Raw genomic sequence first — 12,652 nt, forward strand, 5'->3', positions numbered from 1 at the left:
TGGCACAGGCTCCGTGGCACGGTGCAAAGAGGCTGGAGCCCCGCGCAGGGGTCCGGTGCTCTGGTGATGCTGAGGGCTCGGTGCTGGCTGGCCTTGCCCTGCTCCCAGGAAGGTCAGGGCTCCCCATGGGGCTGGACTGTCCCCTCCCTGCTCCGGGCATCCCTGGGAGGTGTCGGGGCTTTATTGGGGGCTGTTGGCCGAGGCCTTTGTCCTGCGGAGGCCCAGGTGGGTTCTTATCACCGCTCTCCACCCTCCGTGCCTGTTTGCACGGAGATGGGCTTTGCCGTTATCTGGGTTTTGCTGTTATCGGCAGCTCCCCACCGAACCTGGGGGAGAAGCAGCCCCTTCCCATGTCCCGCAGGCAGCGGGGACAGCCAGCAGCCCTGCTCCCCTCGCTGCCCTGCACTGGGCAGGATGGTTCCCCGCCGGGTGCTCGGGGTGCACTGCAGCCCCCCCCATACCCCACGTGCCCCTGGATTCGGCCAAGCTCTCACCATCGAGGCACCGAATTCCCGCAGCCCCCCCGGGAGGGATCAGTCCCGGACCCTTTGCTGCCGGACATACGCAGATCTGCCCGTGCACCGGCCCTGGGGATCGGGGTGGGGGGGGGTCCCCTCTGCCCAGGGTCCCTGCCAGGTGCCGTGCAGGCAGGGGGACAGGCAGGCTCAGCTCCAGGCTGTTTAGGACACGGTGGCTCTAATTAAACATCCCCAGGAAAGGAGGGATGGAGACGGTCCTGCCCTCCCTGCCAGCCCGGCAGCGTGTGCACGGCAAAAAGAGGAATAAACGCTTCTACAGTGGGGGGGGGGGGGGGCAGAAGGGGTGACCCCCCCCGGGATAGCACAGCCCCAGTCCGGGGCTGGGGGTAAAGGTGCTGCCCGGGCAGAGGGGCGGCCCCCCCCCCCGCCCCGTCCCGCCCCACAGCCCTGCCCCATAAAGCGGCAGAGGAGCAGCGGGGCCGCCCCCTCCGCCCTCCCCGGCCCCCGGTGCTCCCTCCCCGGTTCACGGTTTTTTCCTCCTCCCTCCCCGGTTCACGGTTTTTTCCTCCTCCCTCCCCGGTTCACGGTTTTTTCCTCCCTCCCCGTCCCTTTGCCCGGGGATGCTGCGCCGCCGCGGAGCCTTCAGCGTGGAGCCGCTCCGCGGCCGCGGTGAGTGGGTGGTCCCTGGGGCTGGGGGGGGATACCCCCCTCTCCCGCGCAGCTGGGGGGGGTCTTTGGGGGTCTCGGCTGGATTGGGGGGTCCCCCAGCGTGCGAAGTTCATGCTGGAGGGGATCCTCAGGGAACCCTCATTTGGGGTGTCTGTGTTGGAGGGGAAACTGGGGGGTCCCTGGCACCCCCCAGTTTGTAGTGTCTGTGCTGGAGGGGGTCCCTGGCACCCCCCAGTTTGTGCTGTCTGTGTTGGAGGGGGGCCCTGGGGGTCCCTGGACCCCTGGGTTTTGCCCCGTCTGCAGGGAGGGGCCCAGGGTGCCAGCTGTGCTGGGAATTCAAACCAGGTTTTGCCTTCCAGTGTTTAGGCTGACGGGCCCGTGCCTGCCCCAGGGTTGAGTCCACTGGTCCCTGCATGTGGTGTGGGGGTCCCAGAAACCCACAGCCCATCTCTATGTGCCCCCCCGCGCCAGCTCAGGCTGTGCTGGGAACCCCTTCCAGCAGCAAAGCCTGGGAGGTACCGGGGGTCTGAGGTTGAGCTGCGGATTCAGGGGGACCCCCAGCACGGCGGCAGCTCCCACGGGGGAGGTTTGAGCTCTCCCGGTGATGGGGAACACCCCGTGCCCCCCACCCCAGCAGGGCTCCGAGCCCTGGTGAAACCCCCGCGGTGGCAGGGCAAGCGCCACGGCCAGGAGGAAAGCAGCCCCTCGGCACGTGGGGCCGTCCCGCGCAGCCCGTGGAAATTTGGCGCGTGGGAGCGGGGCTGCTGGCAACCGGCCGTGCCGGGGCGGAGGGACCACCCCACGGCATTGCTGGGATTCATACGGCCGCTGAACGGCGGGATTGTCCGCCGACCGGCCGCGACCTCCCGGTGCCGGCTCCTGCGCCGTGTGGGCACCGGGCTCGCCAGCCCACGAGGGATGTGTGGTGAGTGGCACCAGCCCCAGGCTGAAGCGGTGTGGTTGTACGGGGGCAGAAATTTGGGAGCAGCAGGGACCCCCTGGCCGGTGAATTTGGCCCAAGCCGGAGCCCTGAGCGGGGTTTCCCGAAAGCGGTGGGATTCATCCAGCACCCGGTTGTCTACCTGCAGCCTGCCGGTGCCCAAATAACCCTCTCGCCTTCCCAGTTGGGGTGGGAAGGGAATCCTTAACCACCGGCCCAGCCAGTATCGCCGATCCCAAATCCTGAAAGGAACCAGTTGGGAACCAGTCCTGTAATGAGGTGCCTCTGGATACAGGGCCCGTCGCCGGCTGGGGTGGCTATAAAAGGGAGCGCCGGGACGCGCGCCCGGCAGTCGGCTCCGGCTCTCGGCGATGTGGGGTGGCTCCCGCGCCGTCTGGAAGAGGAGGTTCAGCTGCTGTGAGTGCGTGGGGGGGTTTCAGCCTCCGAGAAGGGGGTTGCCGGGCGGGGTGGGCAGCTCTGCACCCCGAGCTGGGTGTCCCGGGAGGTGCCAAAACTTCGCACCCCACCTCCCCGAGCCCTCTGCCGTGGCCTGGCCGGGAAGGGAGCTGAGTACCCACGCCAGGATGGCCGAGACCCCCGCCGCCGCGTTGCAATCCCATCCTGAGCTGCAGGGTGATGGTAGGCACATCCCGGCCGGCGATGCCCCCCACGCTGCAGGGACAAATGCGAGGAGCTGGCGATCCCTGGAGCCATCCCGGGGTGGGGGGAGAACAGACCCTGTGGTCCTTGCTGTGTCCTGGGTGGGCCGGCACCGAGCCGGAGCGGGGTGCAGGGAGAGCAGCCGCTCCTGCAGCCCCCGGCCGGGTCGGGGTGAGGATTGTGGGTGCTCCCCATGGCAGCTTGAGAGGAGGAAACATGGGGGCCGGGCGCGGGGCCATGTTTGTGGGGAGCAGAGACAACACGCTGCCGTCGTACGAGCATCCCTGGCTCCGGGCAAGGGCTGTGGGGACCCTCCGGAGAGGGGTCCCCTGGCAGGGGGGCTGTAACTCCGCACGGCCTTGGGCACAGCTGGAGCTGCCGCGGGGTGGCTCGGGGGGCTGGCAGGGGTGGTGGGCCCGTGCCCGGGTGTGCGGGGGTGGCGAGCACCCTGTCCTGCCTCTGCCCGGGGACACCCCCCCATCCGACGCCACCCGGCCTCCCTCGCCCCGCAGATGGTCCCTGGGAGACGGCGGAGAGCTGCGTGGTCCACACCTCCGCCAGCGTCTACCGCCGGCTGCAGGAGAGCCCGCGGCAGCCCCCGGGGGGGATGAACGCCTGGGGACCCCCCCCACCGCCACCCATCTCCCCTGGCAGCCCCCCGGCGAGCGGGAGGCTCCTCAAGTCAGAGTCGGAGGATTCCGGAGTGGAGATGGCCAGCAACGACCACTCGCCTCCCACCCCTTTGGGCTCCGAGAGCAGCTTTTCCCTTGACGGCTTCCCACCGGAGAAGAACCCCCCCCGGAGAGGAGCCGGGTACCGAACCCCCCCGGCCATCCCGCAGCCGCTCGGCCAGCAAAAAGCTGGTGCAGGCAGCGCAGCGTAGCAGGAGGCAGCGGGGACCCGGGCGCTGCCCGCGACAGTTCGGCCGACGCAGCGCCAACACGGCCGACCTACAGGCAGAGCCGGCGTGGGACCCCCGGGAGCCGGAGGAGCCCAACGTGGAGGATCCCGAGGGATCGGTGCGTGCCATGGAAGGGGGCAACTGCAGCCGGGGTGGGGGCTCGTCGGCCCGGCAGACCTCAAGCCCCCGTTTGCCCGCAGGCTGTGCCGGAGATGGTGCTGCCTGTGCCGGGGCAGGGGTTGCGGTACTTGGAGCACGTGTGCCAGATGTTGGAGCGCCTGGCCCGGTTGCAGCAGGACAACCGGATCCTCCGGCAGCAGGCGGCGGATGCCCGGCGCACCCGCCCTGACACCACGGTGAGGGCCGGGGGGATGTGGGGTGTACGGGGAGCGGGGGGGGGTCCCAGCTCACATCTTGCTTCTCCTCACCCACAGCCCACCCGGGAGCCTCCGGGGCAGGATCTGGCCGTGTGGAGGGGCGAGCGGTTCCGCCCGCGCTCCTGCTCGGACAGCCAGGCGCCAGGTGAGCGGGGTGGGCTACGGGGACGGTGGGGGCCGTGCCTGGTCGGACCCCCCCACACTGGCTTTGTCCCCCTCCATGCAGCGCCCGACCCCGGGCCGTGCCGGAGGATGTGGGGGTACTCGGCCAGCTCCCCCAGCCTGCTGGACCCCTCCGAGAGCGGGGTGGGCACCCCGACACCGGACAAGGTATGGGCCGGGGGGGGTGGCGGGGCGAGGCGGGTGGGGGTCCCGCGGGTCGCCCACCTCTGACGGCCGCGTCTCCCCGGCAGGACGGGCGCTCGCACTGGGGCCGGGTGAAGGTGCTGCTCACCCGCCTGACCCGCCGCTCGCTGCGGGGCGGCCGATGCAGGTAGAGCCGGGGGGGGTCCCGGTCCCGCCGCCGACCCTGGACGGAGGAGCTGCGCTGCACCTATTGCATCACACCCCACCCTATGACGTCACGCCCACCCGGGGCCGGTCCCCGGCCCGGCGCACATCCCCCCCCCCCCCTTCCCCCCCCCCCCCCGAATAAAGCCTTTTCACTACCAAAGAGGCGGCTCTTTGCGAGGTGATGTGCAGTTGCGCGGTGTGACGTCACTCTCCTCGGCCCGGCGTGACGTCACGCGAGGGCGCGTCACGGCCGCATCACTTCCGAACGGCTTTTCCGTCCCTTTTGTCCTCCCGGTCCCGGTCCCATGGCCCAGTTCAAGCGGCTGCCACCCCCCCCCCCCCCAATACACTCCGCGTTCTCCCCCGAGCCCCCTCCCCAGGTCAGCTCCGGGGGGGGGGGGTCCCCGCTGCCTCGGGGGGGGCTAAAGAGTGTGTGTGTCCCCCCAAAGACCTCCCCGCTGAGCCCCCTGCTCCTCGCCGAGCTGCTGCCGCAGGTGGGTGGGGAGGGGGTGTCGGGGAGGAGGGGGGGGTCCCCGCCGGAGGGGGAAGATGCTCCCGATCGCATCGCAGGTGGGGAAGAAGCAGCGAGTCTTCCTCGGGGTGGTCGCCAGCCTGCGGGGGTGTTTGGGGGGGGGGGGGGTGGACGAGGAGGTCTTCTTCCAGCTCAGGTGAGGAGGGGGGCCGGGCCGGGGGGTGTTTTGGTGTTGACGGGAGCCCCTCATCGTATCGTCGGGTCTGCACGGTGACTGCTCGGGTACCGCAGGTGGGGAAGATGCTGGTGAAAGCTGCCTGCAGCCTGGGCCAGGCGTTCTCCAACCAGGTATCCCTGTTCCCCCCGCTCCATCCCTCCTCTTTCCTGGCGATTTCCTACCGTGACTTGGTTTTTTTTCCCTTCCCCAGCAGCGTATCCCGCAGCCCCTCCCGAGACCCCCGGCACCGCTCCCGCCCGTGCCATCCCTGGGCAGCAGCAGGGCATCCTCGGAGCCCGGCCCCTGCACCTGCTCCAGCCTCCTGCATCCCACCGCTTCTTCCCGGGAAACGTGAGTGCTCATCCTTAACGCGGGGGACGGATCCGGGCACCGAGGGGTGGCAGGGGGTCTCTGGCAGTGACCCCCCGGGGAAGGCTGGCTGTGAGCACAGCGTGATGTGGGGATGCTGGAGGTGTTTAGGTTTTCTGGGTGGTACCACGGGGTCTTCTGATTCTTGTTCCCCCCTCCCCAGCAGTGAACCTCTTCCCATCACCCCCATCCACTCGTTTGAGCCACCTGGGGAGATGCCTGGGGTGAGGACCAAAGGGCAGGAGCGACTCGGGCAGATGGTAAGGACGGGGAAGTGTGTCCCTGCTGTGGGGTGGGCACCTGGGCAGCCCCCTCCCCTGCTGCCCTGCACCGGCTGTGCCTTTTAGAGCACTAAACATTCACCTGGGCCAGACCTTAAGACACAGGGCCCTTCCCTACTGGGTGCTCTGGTCACGTAGTGATTTTCTGGGGGGGGATAGCTGTGGTCAGAGAGGATCTCTCTGGTTTCTGTACGTCTCGGGGCAGCCAGCTCTGTGCTCCCACACCACGTGCATGCGGACCGCTTTCGGATGAGCCTGTGCAGAGCAAGCCCCAACGCCCTCGGTGCGGTTCTCTGCCTCCAGCCCCTTCTGTGACGCTGGGGAGATGCTACGGCAGCATCCAGCTGCCCCGTGGCTTCTATCACCTCCGCCTGGGCTGGCTGGACGCCTTCCCCCTCACCGGTGGTACCCCAGCCACATCCTGGTGGCCGAATCCGAGGAGGATGCTGAGGTCGCTCCAGATGATGCTCATTCTGCTTTCAGGGCCAAGGTGAGGAGGAGGGAGGTCTGCTCTCGGCGCAGGGGCCTGTGGCTCTCTCGCCCAGGTGATGGCCCCGGTGCCTCTGGATCACCTGGAGCAAGGGAAGGCTCCTGAGCACCCAACAAAGAAAATAGAGTTGTGGATCCAGGTGTGTGCTGGACTTTGCAGTCCTGGTAAGGGCTAATTCACCTAGTTTTGCTGCATTTACTGCTGGACTGGTTGTGGGATGGCTTCTGCAAAACCTGGCTGTGTCCCCTGAGGGTCTTGTCCCCAAGGGGGACGGGGGCTTTGGGGAGGAAGGGGGACAGTCGGGATCCTGTGATGGCAACCGGGCTCACCGCCTGTCTCTGCCTAGTCCCTGTTGGGAAGGAAAGAGGACGAAGCTGTGCTCCTCGGTAGGGAACGGTCCTCATCACGGGGTGGCCCCATCCTGATGCTGACCCCACAGTCCTGGTGTGCACGGCTGTTTGCATGGCACAGGCTGCGTTGGACCTGAGCGGCTGCACAAAGCGGTGACTGCCACTGGTTTGGGCATCTCTGAGCGGCGGCATCCCTTTCCTCTGCTTTTTGGAGGTCTGACTGCTGACGTACTTCACTCAGTAGTGCTTCAGAAATCGAGGCTGAGCGCACACCGCATTGTAGAGTTAATTTTCCCTTTCTGCAAGCTTTCCCTATTAACGCTGGGATCTTGTGGGTGGTGCGAGAAACCGGTAATTATCCTTTTTTACTATATAAGAAGGAGTCCTCCTCGCCAGCCTGGTGTGGAGAGCACGCAGCGTGCAGCCCTGCCAGTGTGCAGACCCAGCCCTGGCAAAGGGCTGCTTGTTGAGGAGCAGGTTTCTGGATGAGAGCAGAGTTTGCACCGCCAGGAATGCTTGCGTTTAGCTTCCAGTGGGTGAAATCCCTCTCTTGAGTGCAGGGACGGCAGGAGGAGCTGACGGCACGGAGCAGGAGCTGGGCTTTGCTGAGCAGCTCTGGGGCTGGAGGGCTTAAGGATCGGTGGATGCAATGGATGGAGGAGAGGCAGGTTGCTGGGGATTAGGTGGCAGGGGAGGGCTGGCAGCCCTGCCCAGGGTGACACAGCGATGCGGACAAAGCCACAAGGGAACCAAAGTGGATTTAGGAGAGCCCAGGTGGGGTTTAATCCAGCTGCAGCAGGCAGTGAGGAGCGCGGCACCTCCAGGCCATGGTGCGACCGGCCAAGAGGCAGCACGTGGGCGCTGCCCACCCGCGGCATTGCAGACCACCCCTGCGGGGCTGCCACGGACCTTTGCCCGCTCGGGAGCCGGCACAAGCTCTGCCAGGGCTCAGCTCCCCACGCGTCGCCCATGGAAAAGCGTGGCCCTCGCTTGGGCGCATAGGCTTGGCTCCTCGCATGGCAGTTATATATAGCATCCCTGCTCCGGGTAACCGTGGCAACTGATTTTATTTTGCTTAAACCTGGCCCGGCATGTGATGCGGTTGGGAAGGAACAGCTGAGGGGAGATGAAGTTCTCCATGCCGGGTGCTGGGGGAGGAAGCTTGGCTCGGTCCCAGCGGCGACTGTACGAGATCCAGGTGCGGGCTGGGCAGGGGATGCTCTCGGACTCGGTCCCTGCAAATGGCCTCGCTGGGGACAGTCACCAGCCTTTCCATAACCTGTCAGGGCTCTGTTCCCATCCCCTTCACTCCTGCCTTTGCAGCCTCCCTGCTGGCAGTGGGAAGGTTTTAGGGGGGTCCAGCTCCCCGCTTTCTGCTGGGCTTCCTGGGGCGCACCTCACCCCCATTCCCTGCCACGCCGCAGGGTCCGGTTTGCCAAATTCAGGTACTGGTGGGAGGTGGTGGTGATTTTCCTGCTTGACGTCTGGGCAGGACTTCCCGGAGGAGAAGCCCACAATGGTGAGGCTTTGCCACGGAGCTGAGCGTGGTGATGCCCGCAAAGATGTCCCAAAAGGTGGTTTCATTTCTGTAGGTTCTTGGACAGGGCTGTGTTTTGGAGAAGGAGAGGTCCCGCTCTGGGTGACAGCTCCCAGCACCTTCTCCTCCCGCTCTCACCTAAACAGGGCAGTTTTTAGCAGGAGATGGAGGCCATCGAGCAGCAAAGACCACCGAGCTACTGCTGGAGCCCGAAGCCCCCGGGGAACCAGCCCTCGTGGCCCATCCCCACCTGGCCAGGCAGGACAGGCAGGCTGCCTGCTCCAACATCTCCCTCTTCACCCTGCTGCAGCACAGGAGGCAGTGGGAGAAGCTCTCCTCCGAGGTAGTTTCGGCACAGCACGGGTGGGCAGGTCCCCTGTGCCCCTCTCCCTCCCCGAAGCAGCCGTGATGGTGGCTGAGCTTTTCCAGGAGATGCTGCAGCGGGATTTTTGGCTACAAGAACTACAAGGCGCTGCCGGTCTTGCTGGAGAAAGAAGAGCCACCAGAGACCAGGAACCTGGAGCCAAGAAAGGGCTGCCGACACGGCAGAGGAGGAGGCTGAGCAGATGTAGGTACATAGCCAGGGGGGAACCCGGTGTCCCTGGTGCAGTCCCACTCATCCTGGGAATTCTCAGCGCGGTCTGCACCCCGCTCTGCAGCGCTGGTGTTTTGGGGAGCTTGACCTCTCCCATCCCTAATGCACATCTGTGTTTTAGCAGGCCAAGGCTGTGGACCCAAGCATTGTCCTGCCCCTGGATGCTCTCCTAGCCTTTGTGTACTTCAATTTTGAATTTCTGTGGCTACCTGTACCAAGGGGAAGAGGAGTTCTTCGGTAGGCGTAGGGATGATGGGGGGGTTTCGTGGAGCCTGTGCTGCCGGAGATCGTGTGGTGGGCGATGAGTCGTTCTTGTCCCAGGAAAACTCCCTCGGCTGCCTCCTGCCCTGGCCCAGGTCTCCCACAGTGTCACGGTGTTCAGCCTGGGGAAGGTGCTGGAGAAAGCAGAGCAGCCGACTCCATCTGGAGAGCAAAATCCATGCGCTGGAGGTCAAGCTGGGTAAGCCGGGGTGAGACGTGCTGGGATGTGGGGTGCCGTCTTTGCGAGCTGCCGGTCACCCCCTCTCCTCTCTTCTAGACTAATGACTGCTTAGAGGAACAAGCATCCACCAGATCTCCACCAGGACCAAGCGAAGTCGCTGCCCGCCTGGATGTCACGCAGCGGGGTCACGGATGGTGGCAGGGTCCCTGTGAGCCTTTTCTGTCCCGGCCCTCTCCCTGCAGAGATGGGCTTGAGCTGGCTCCCACCCCAGGGATGCAGAGCCAGGGCAGCCGTAGGGATGCGCAGGGTTTGCTCTGATGGGTTGTTTGCATTTAATGGAAACCTCTTAAGTAGGAAATCTTGTGTGTGTCTGAGACGGGGCACGGGCCGTCTCGGTGCTCTGAGCTGGATGCACAAGTCGGGGACAGACTGGCTTGTTTAGGATGGAGGGACCCAAACACGGGGGCTGGTGCTCGCTGTGCCGCAGGCTGCCCAGCTCGGAGGAATCTCTGGATGCAGCCGTGCCCGTAGCTGTTTCTTCGCTGCAGTTATCCGCTCCGCACTGTGCCGGCCCCGTAACGGCTGTCCAGCCCCTTGTCCCATGCAGCAGCGGCGGCGGAGGGCAGCAGCGAAGGCTCCTGCAGCCTCTCCATATGGTGAAAGGTTCGAATTCACTGTATTCGACTGTAAAATTGTATTTCTTGTGCTTTGCTGAAGCCATTTCCTTCCTGCATCTCCAGGGGCTGTTCAATCCCTCTTCCCCCCCGTCACCCCCCCAGCCCCATAATACCTTTCTTAAAATTACACCTCCAAACCAACAGTGTTCTGCTGTAGCCGGGGGGGGGGGGGGGGGCTGGGGGCCGTGCCAGCCCACGGTGGGGGGGAGCATCCCCCCCTCCGTGGGTTCCCCCCCCCCCACCCGCGGCAGTGGCTGTCGGGTGGCGGCAGAGGGCGACACAGACCCCGGCCCGGCGCTGCTCTACCAAAAACTTTTATTAGAGAAGAAGGGCAGAGCCCCCCCCCCCCCGGTCCCCCCACCCCTCCCCTGCCAGGCTACGGTCAGGTCCGGCTGTAGGGACCCCCCTCCCCCCCCCCCAGTTTTCCCTGGGTTTGCTCCTGGCTGGGTTGCATTTCCCTTTTGCATCCCCCTGCCCTGGGGTCTGGGCACCCCCGCACCCATCACTGTGCAGATGTGACCCCCCCCCCCCCCCCCCAGCTGTGGGGCAGAGGCACTTTGCACCGTTTCGGTTGAAACGGGACGGATTCAGAGCGCGGCATCACTTGATGCTCGGCATGGGAACCGCAGTCCTTTCGTCACCCTCTCCCCATGCCTCAAAAAATGGGATGTGAATGCTTTTACCCTCCCCCGGGGGGGGGCTACTGGGCTCCTAAGGCACAAAATGAATGGCCCAGCAGCAGCCGCAGGAGTGGTCCCATCCTCCTGCCGCCACAAAGGCAAGGAGCCTGGGCCGGATCCAGACCTGGGGTGTGCTGGGCCAACACAGCTGCATGATGGTGCAGCGTCGAGCTGGGGTCTGGGGTCGGCCAGCAGCACCCAGCCCGCTCCCCATTTTCGCCTCCTTGCTCCACCACAAACCCCTTTTTAAGGCAAAGCCTGGCTGTGGGGGGGGCAGCTGACTGGGGGGGGGGGAGCCCTGCTGTGCCCCCCACCCTGGCCCCAGGCAATACCTTGTCCTGGCAGGAGGGCAGAGCCATGGGGGCAAAGGGAGCGGCCAGCAGCTAAAGCCCCCCTGAGTCCATCCCTGGGAGGGAGGAGGTGGGGAGCAGCCCCCGGTTGTGGGAGCCTGGGGAGGGGGATCCCCAGCCCCTTCCCCATCACCGGCATCTGCTCAGTCGTCGGCCACGATGGACAAAGCCCGCAGCTCGCTCAGCTTGGCATCGTTCTCCCGCTCCCGCTGCTCATCGCTCAAGCCGGGCCGGTCGATCTGCGCCGTCAGGTCCCCGAAGATCTTGTGCATCTCCGTGTAGTAGACAATCTGGGGGGGGACGGATGGGACAAAGATGGGGGCGAGTGGGGCAGGATATTGGGGGTCTCCTTCCCCACCCCACCACGGGAGCCAAGAGGTGCGACGCTGCCCAAGCCAGCCCCTCGCCTTAGCATTTCTGTTTCTAAAATAGCTTCCTCCCATGTGTTAATACCACCCCCTTAGATTATTACAACTCAACACATTTTAATAACACGCTGCCCTTCTCTGCTCGCTTCCCATCTGGGGAGCTGCGCACACGGGGCTGCTGCCGGCACCCGGCACTGCCGTGCAGCCGCCGACCCCATGCCACAGCCGGACTGTCCCCTGCTTGTCACCAGTGTCACCGGCACCGGGACGAGCCATCTGCCTGCACCGCTCGGTTCTTCAACAGGTCCCTGCTCCCCGGGCAGGGACACGGCGAGCGTGGCGAGCATCACGCCTGGCAGCACCATACCCTGTATAAAGCTGGCGGGGGGGGGGGGGGGAGAGGGGTGTTTTAATAATGTGCTAATTAGCACCGCCAATTAAACTCCGGCAACGAGCAGCGCTTCCCGGAGTGGGAGCCAGTGGGTCAAGCGCAGGCAGATGGCACCGGGCTGCCTGCTCGGGCGCAGAAGAGAGAGCCGCGGTGCCCGGCGGGTGCTGGCAGCGAGCCCTGCCTGCGGACAGGGTGGCAGAGTCAGGCCCCCTGGCTCGGAGGGCTGCTGTGCCCCACGGGAGGAGGGCGATGGGGATGCCTGGCCTGGGCATCCCCCCAGTTCTGACGGGGAGGGAAGCACTGGCCTGCCAGGCTGGACGATGCCAGCGTTGCCCCCATTTCGCAGAGGGGCACAGGCGAGGCTCGGTAGGCACCTGGGACTGGCCCCAGCATCTCCGGCAGCGCCGGTGCGGAGACACGCACAGTCTCCATGGAGACCGGCTCCCCTAATCTTGCTCAAAAATGTTGCTTATTTTGGGTAGGACCGAGGGGAGCTGCTGGGGACCCACATGCCTTTGCCAGCTGCCTGCATTCCCCCCCACCTTCCCCTGGGTCCACCGGGGTGCAGCGGGGGCTGCTCCAGGGCCGGGTCTCCCCACGCAGTGGGCGCTGGGTGATTCAGCATCAATGCTCATTTACACAGTGACTAATGAACCCCGCTCCGTGGCGGCAGGGCCAAGCAGGCAGGCATGCGGGCATGAACCCCCCCCCTTAGCCCCCCCCCCCCCCCCCCCCCACTCCATTGCAGCCCCCTCCACCAAACCTTGGCCCTGCAGCCAGGTCACCCCAAAGCATCCTCCCCGCCAGCTGCAGCCCCCATCCCATGCAAGCAAGAGATGCTGCCCCGAGCTGAGCGTGCCGAAAACACCCCCCACCACCACCACCACGATCCCT

General features: G+C 65.8%; 2 protein-coding genes across 2 annotated transcripts in view; one reads left to right on the forward strand and one right to left on the reverse strand.

The window, feature by feature from the left end:
* The first annotated feature begins 1,086 nt into the window (after positions 1 to 1,086).
* On the forward strand, positions 1,087 to 10,008 carry C13H8orf58 (chromosome 13 C8orf58 homolog). The gene is given in 12 exon segments (XM_041128243.1): positions 1,087 to 1,148; positions 3,261 to 3,532; positions 3,534 to 3,767; positions 3,850 to 4,005; positions 4,084 to 4,171; positions 4,253 to 4,356; positions 4,440 to 5,033; positions 5,440 to 5,579; positions 5,764 to 5,857; positions 6,182 to 6,871; positions 8,311 to 9,310; positions 9,389 to 10,008. Coding segments are annotated over 7 exon segments (987 nt in total). The 5' UTR covers positions 1,087 to 1,099; the 3' UTR covers positions 4,524 to 5,033; positions 5,440 to 5,579; positions 5,764 to 5,857; positions 6,182 to 6,871; positions 8,311 to 9,310; positions 9,389 to 10,008.
* Positions 7,767 to 12,652, reverse strand: part of BIN3 (bridging integrator 3) — a 44,434-nt gene continuing 39,548 nt past the window's right edge. Inside the window, exon 9 of the mRNA XM_030035375.2 lies at positions 7,767 to 11,289. Coding sequence (XP_029891235.1) covers positions 11,143 to 11,289 — 147 coding nt within the window. The 3' untranslated portion in view covers positions 7,767 to 11,142. The remainder of the gene's footprint in view (positions 11,290 to 12,652) is intronic.

The sequence above is a fragment of the Aquila chrysaetos genome, chromosome 13, assembly GCF_900496995.4.
Source record: "Aquila chrysaetos chrysaetos chromosome 13, bAquChr1.4, whole genome shotgun sequence".
NCBI classification, from domain to species: domain Eukaryota; kingdom Metazoa; phylum Chordata; class Aves; order Accipitriformes; family Accipitridae; genus Aquila; species Aquila chrysaetos.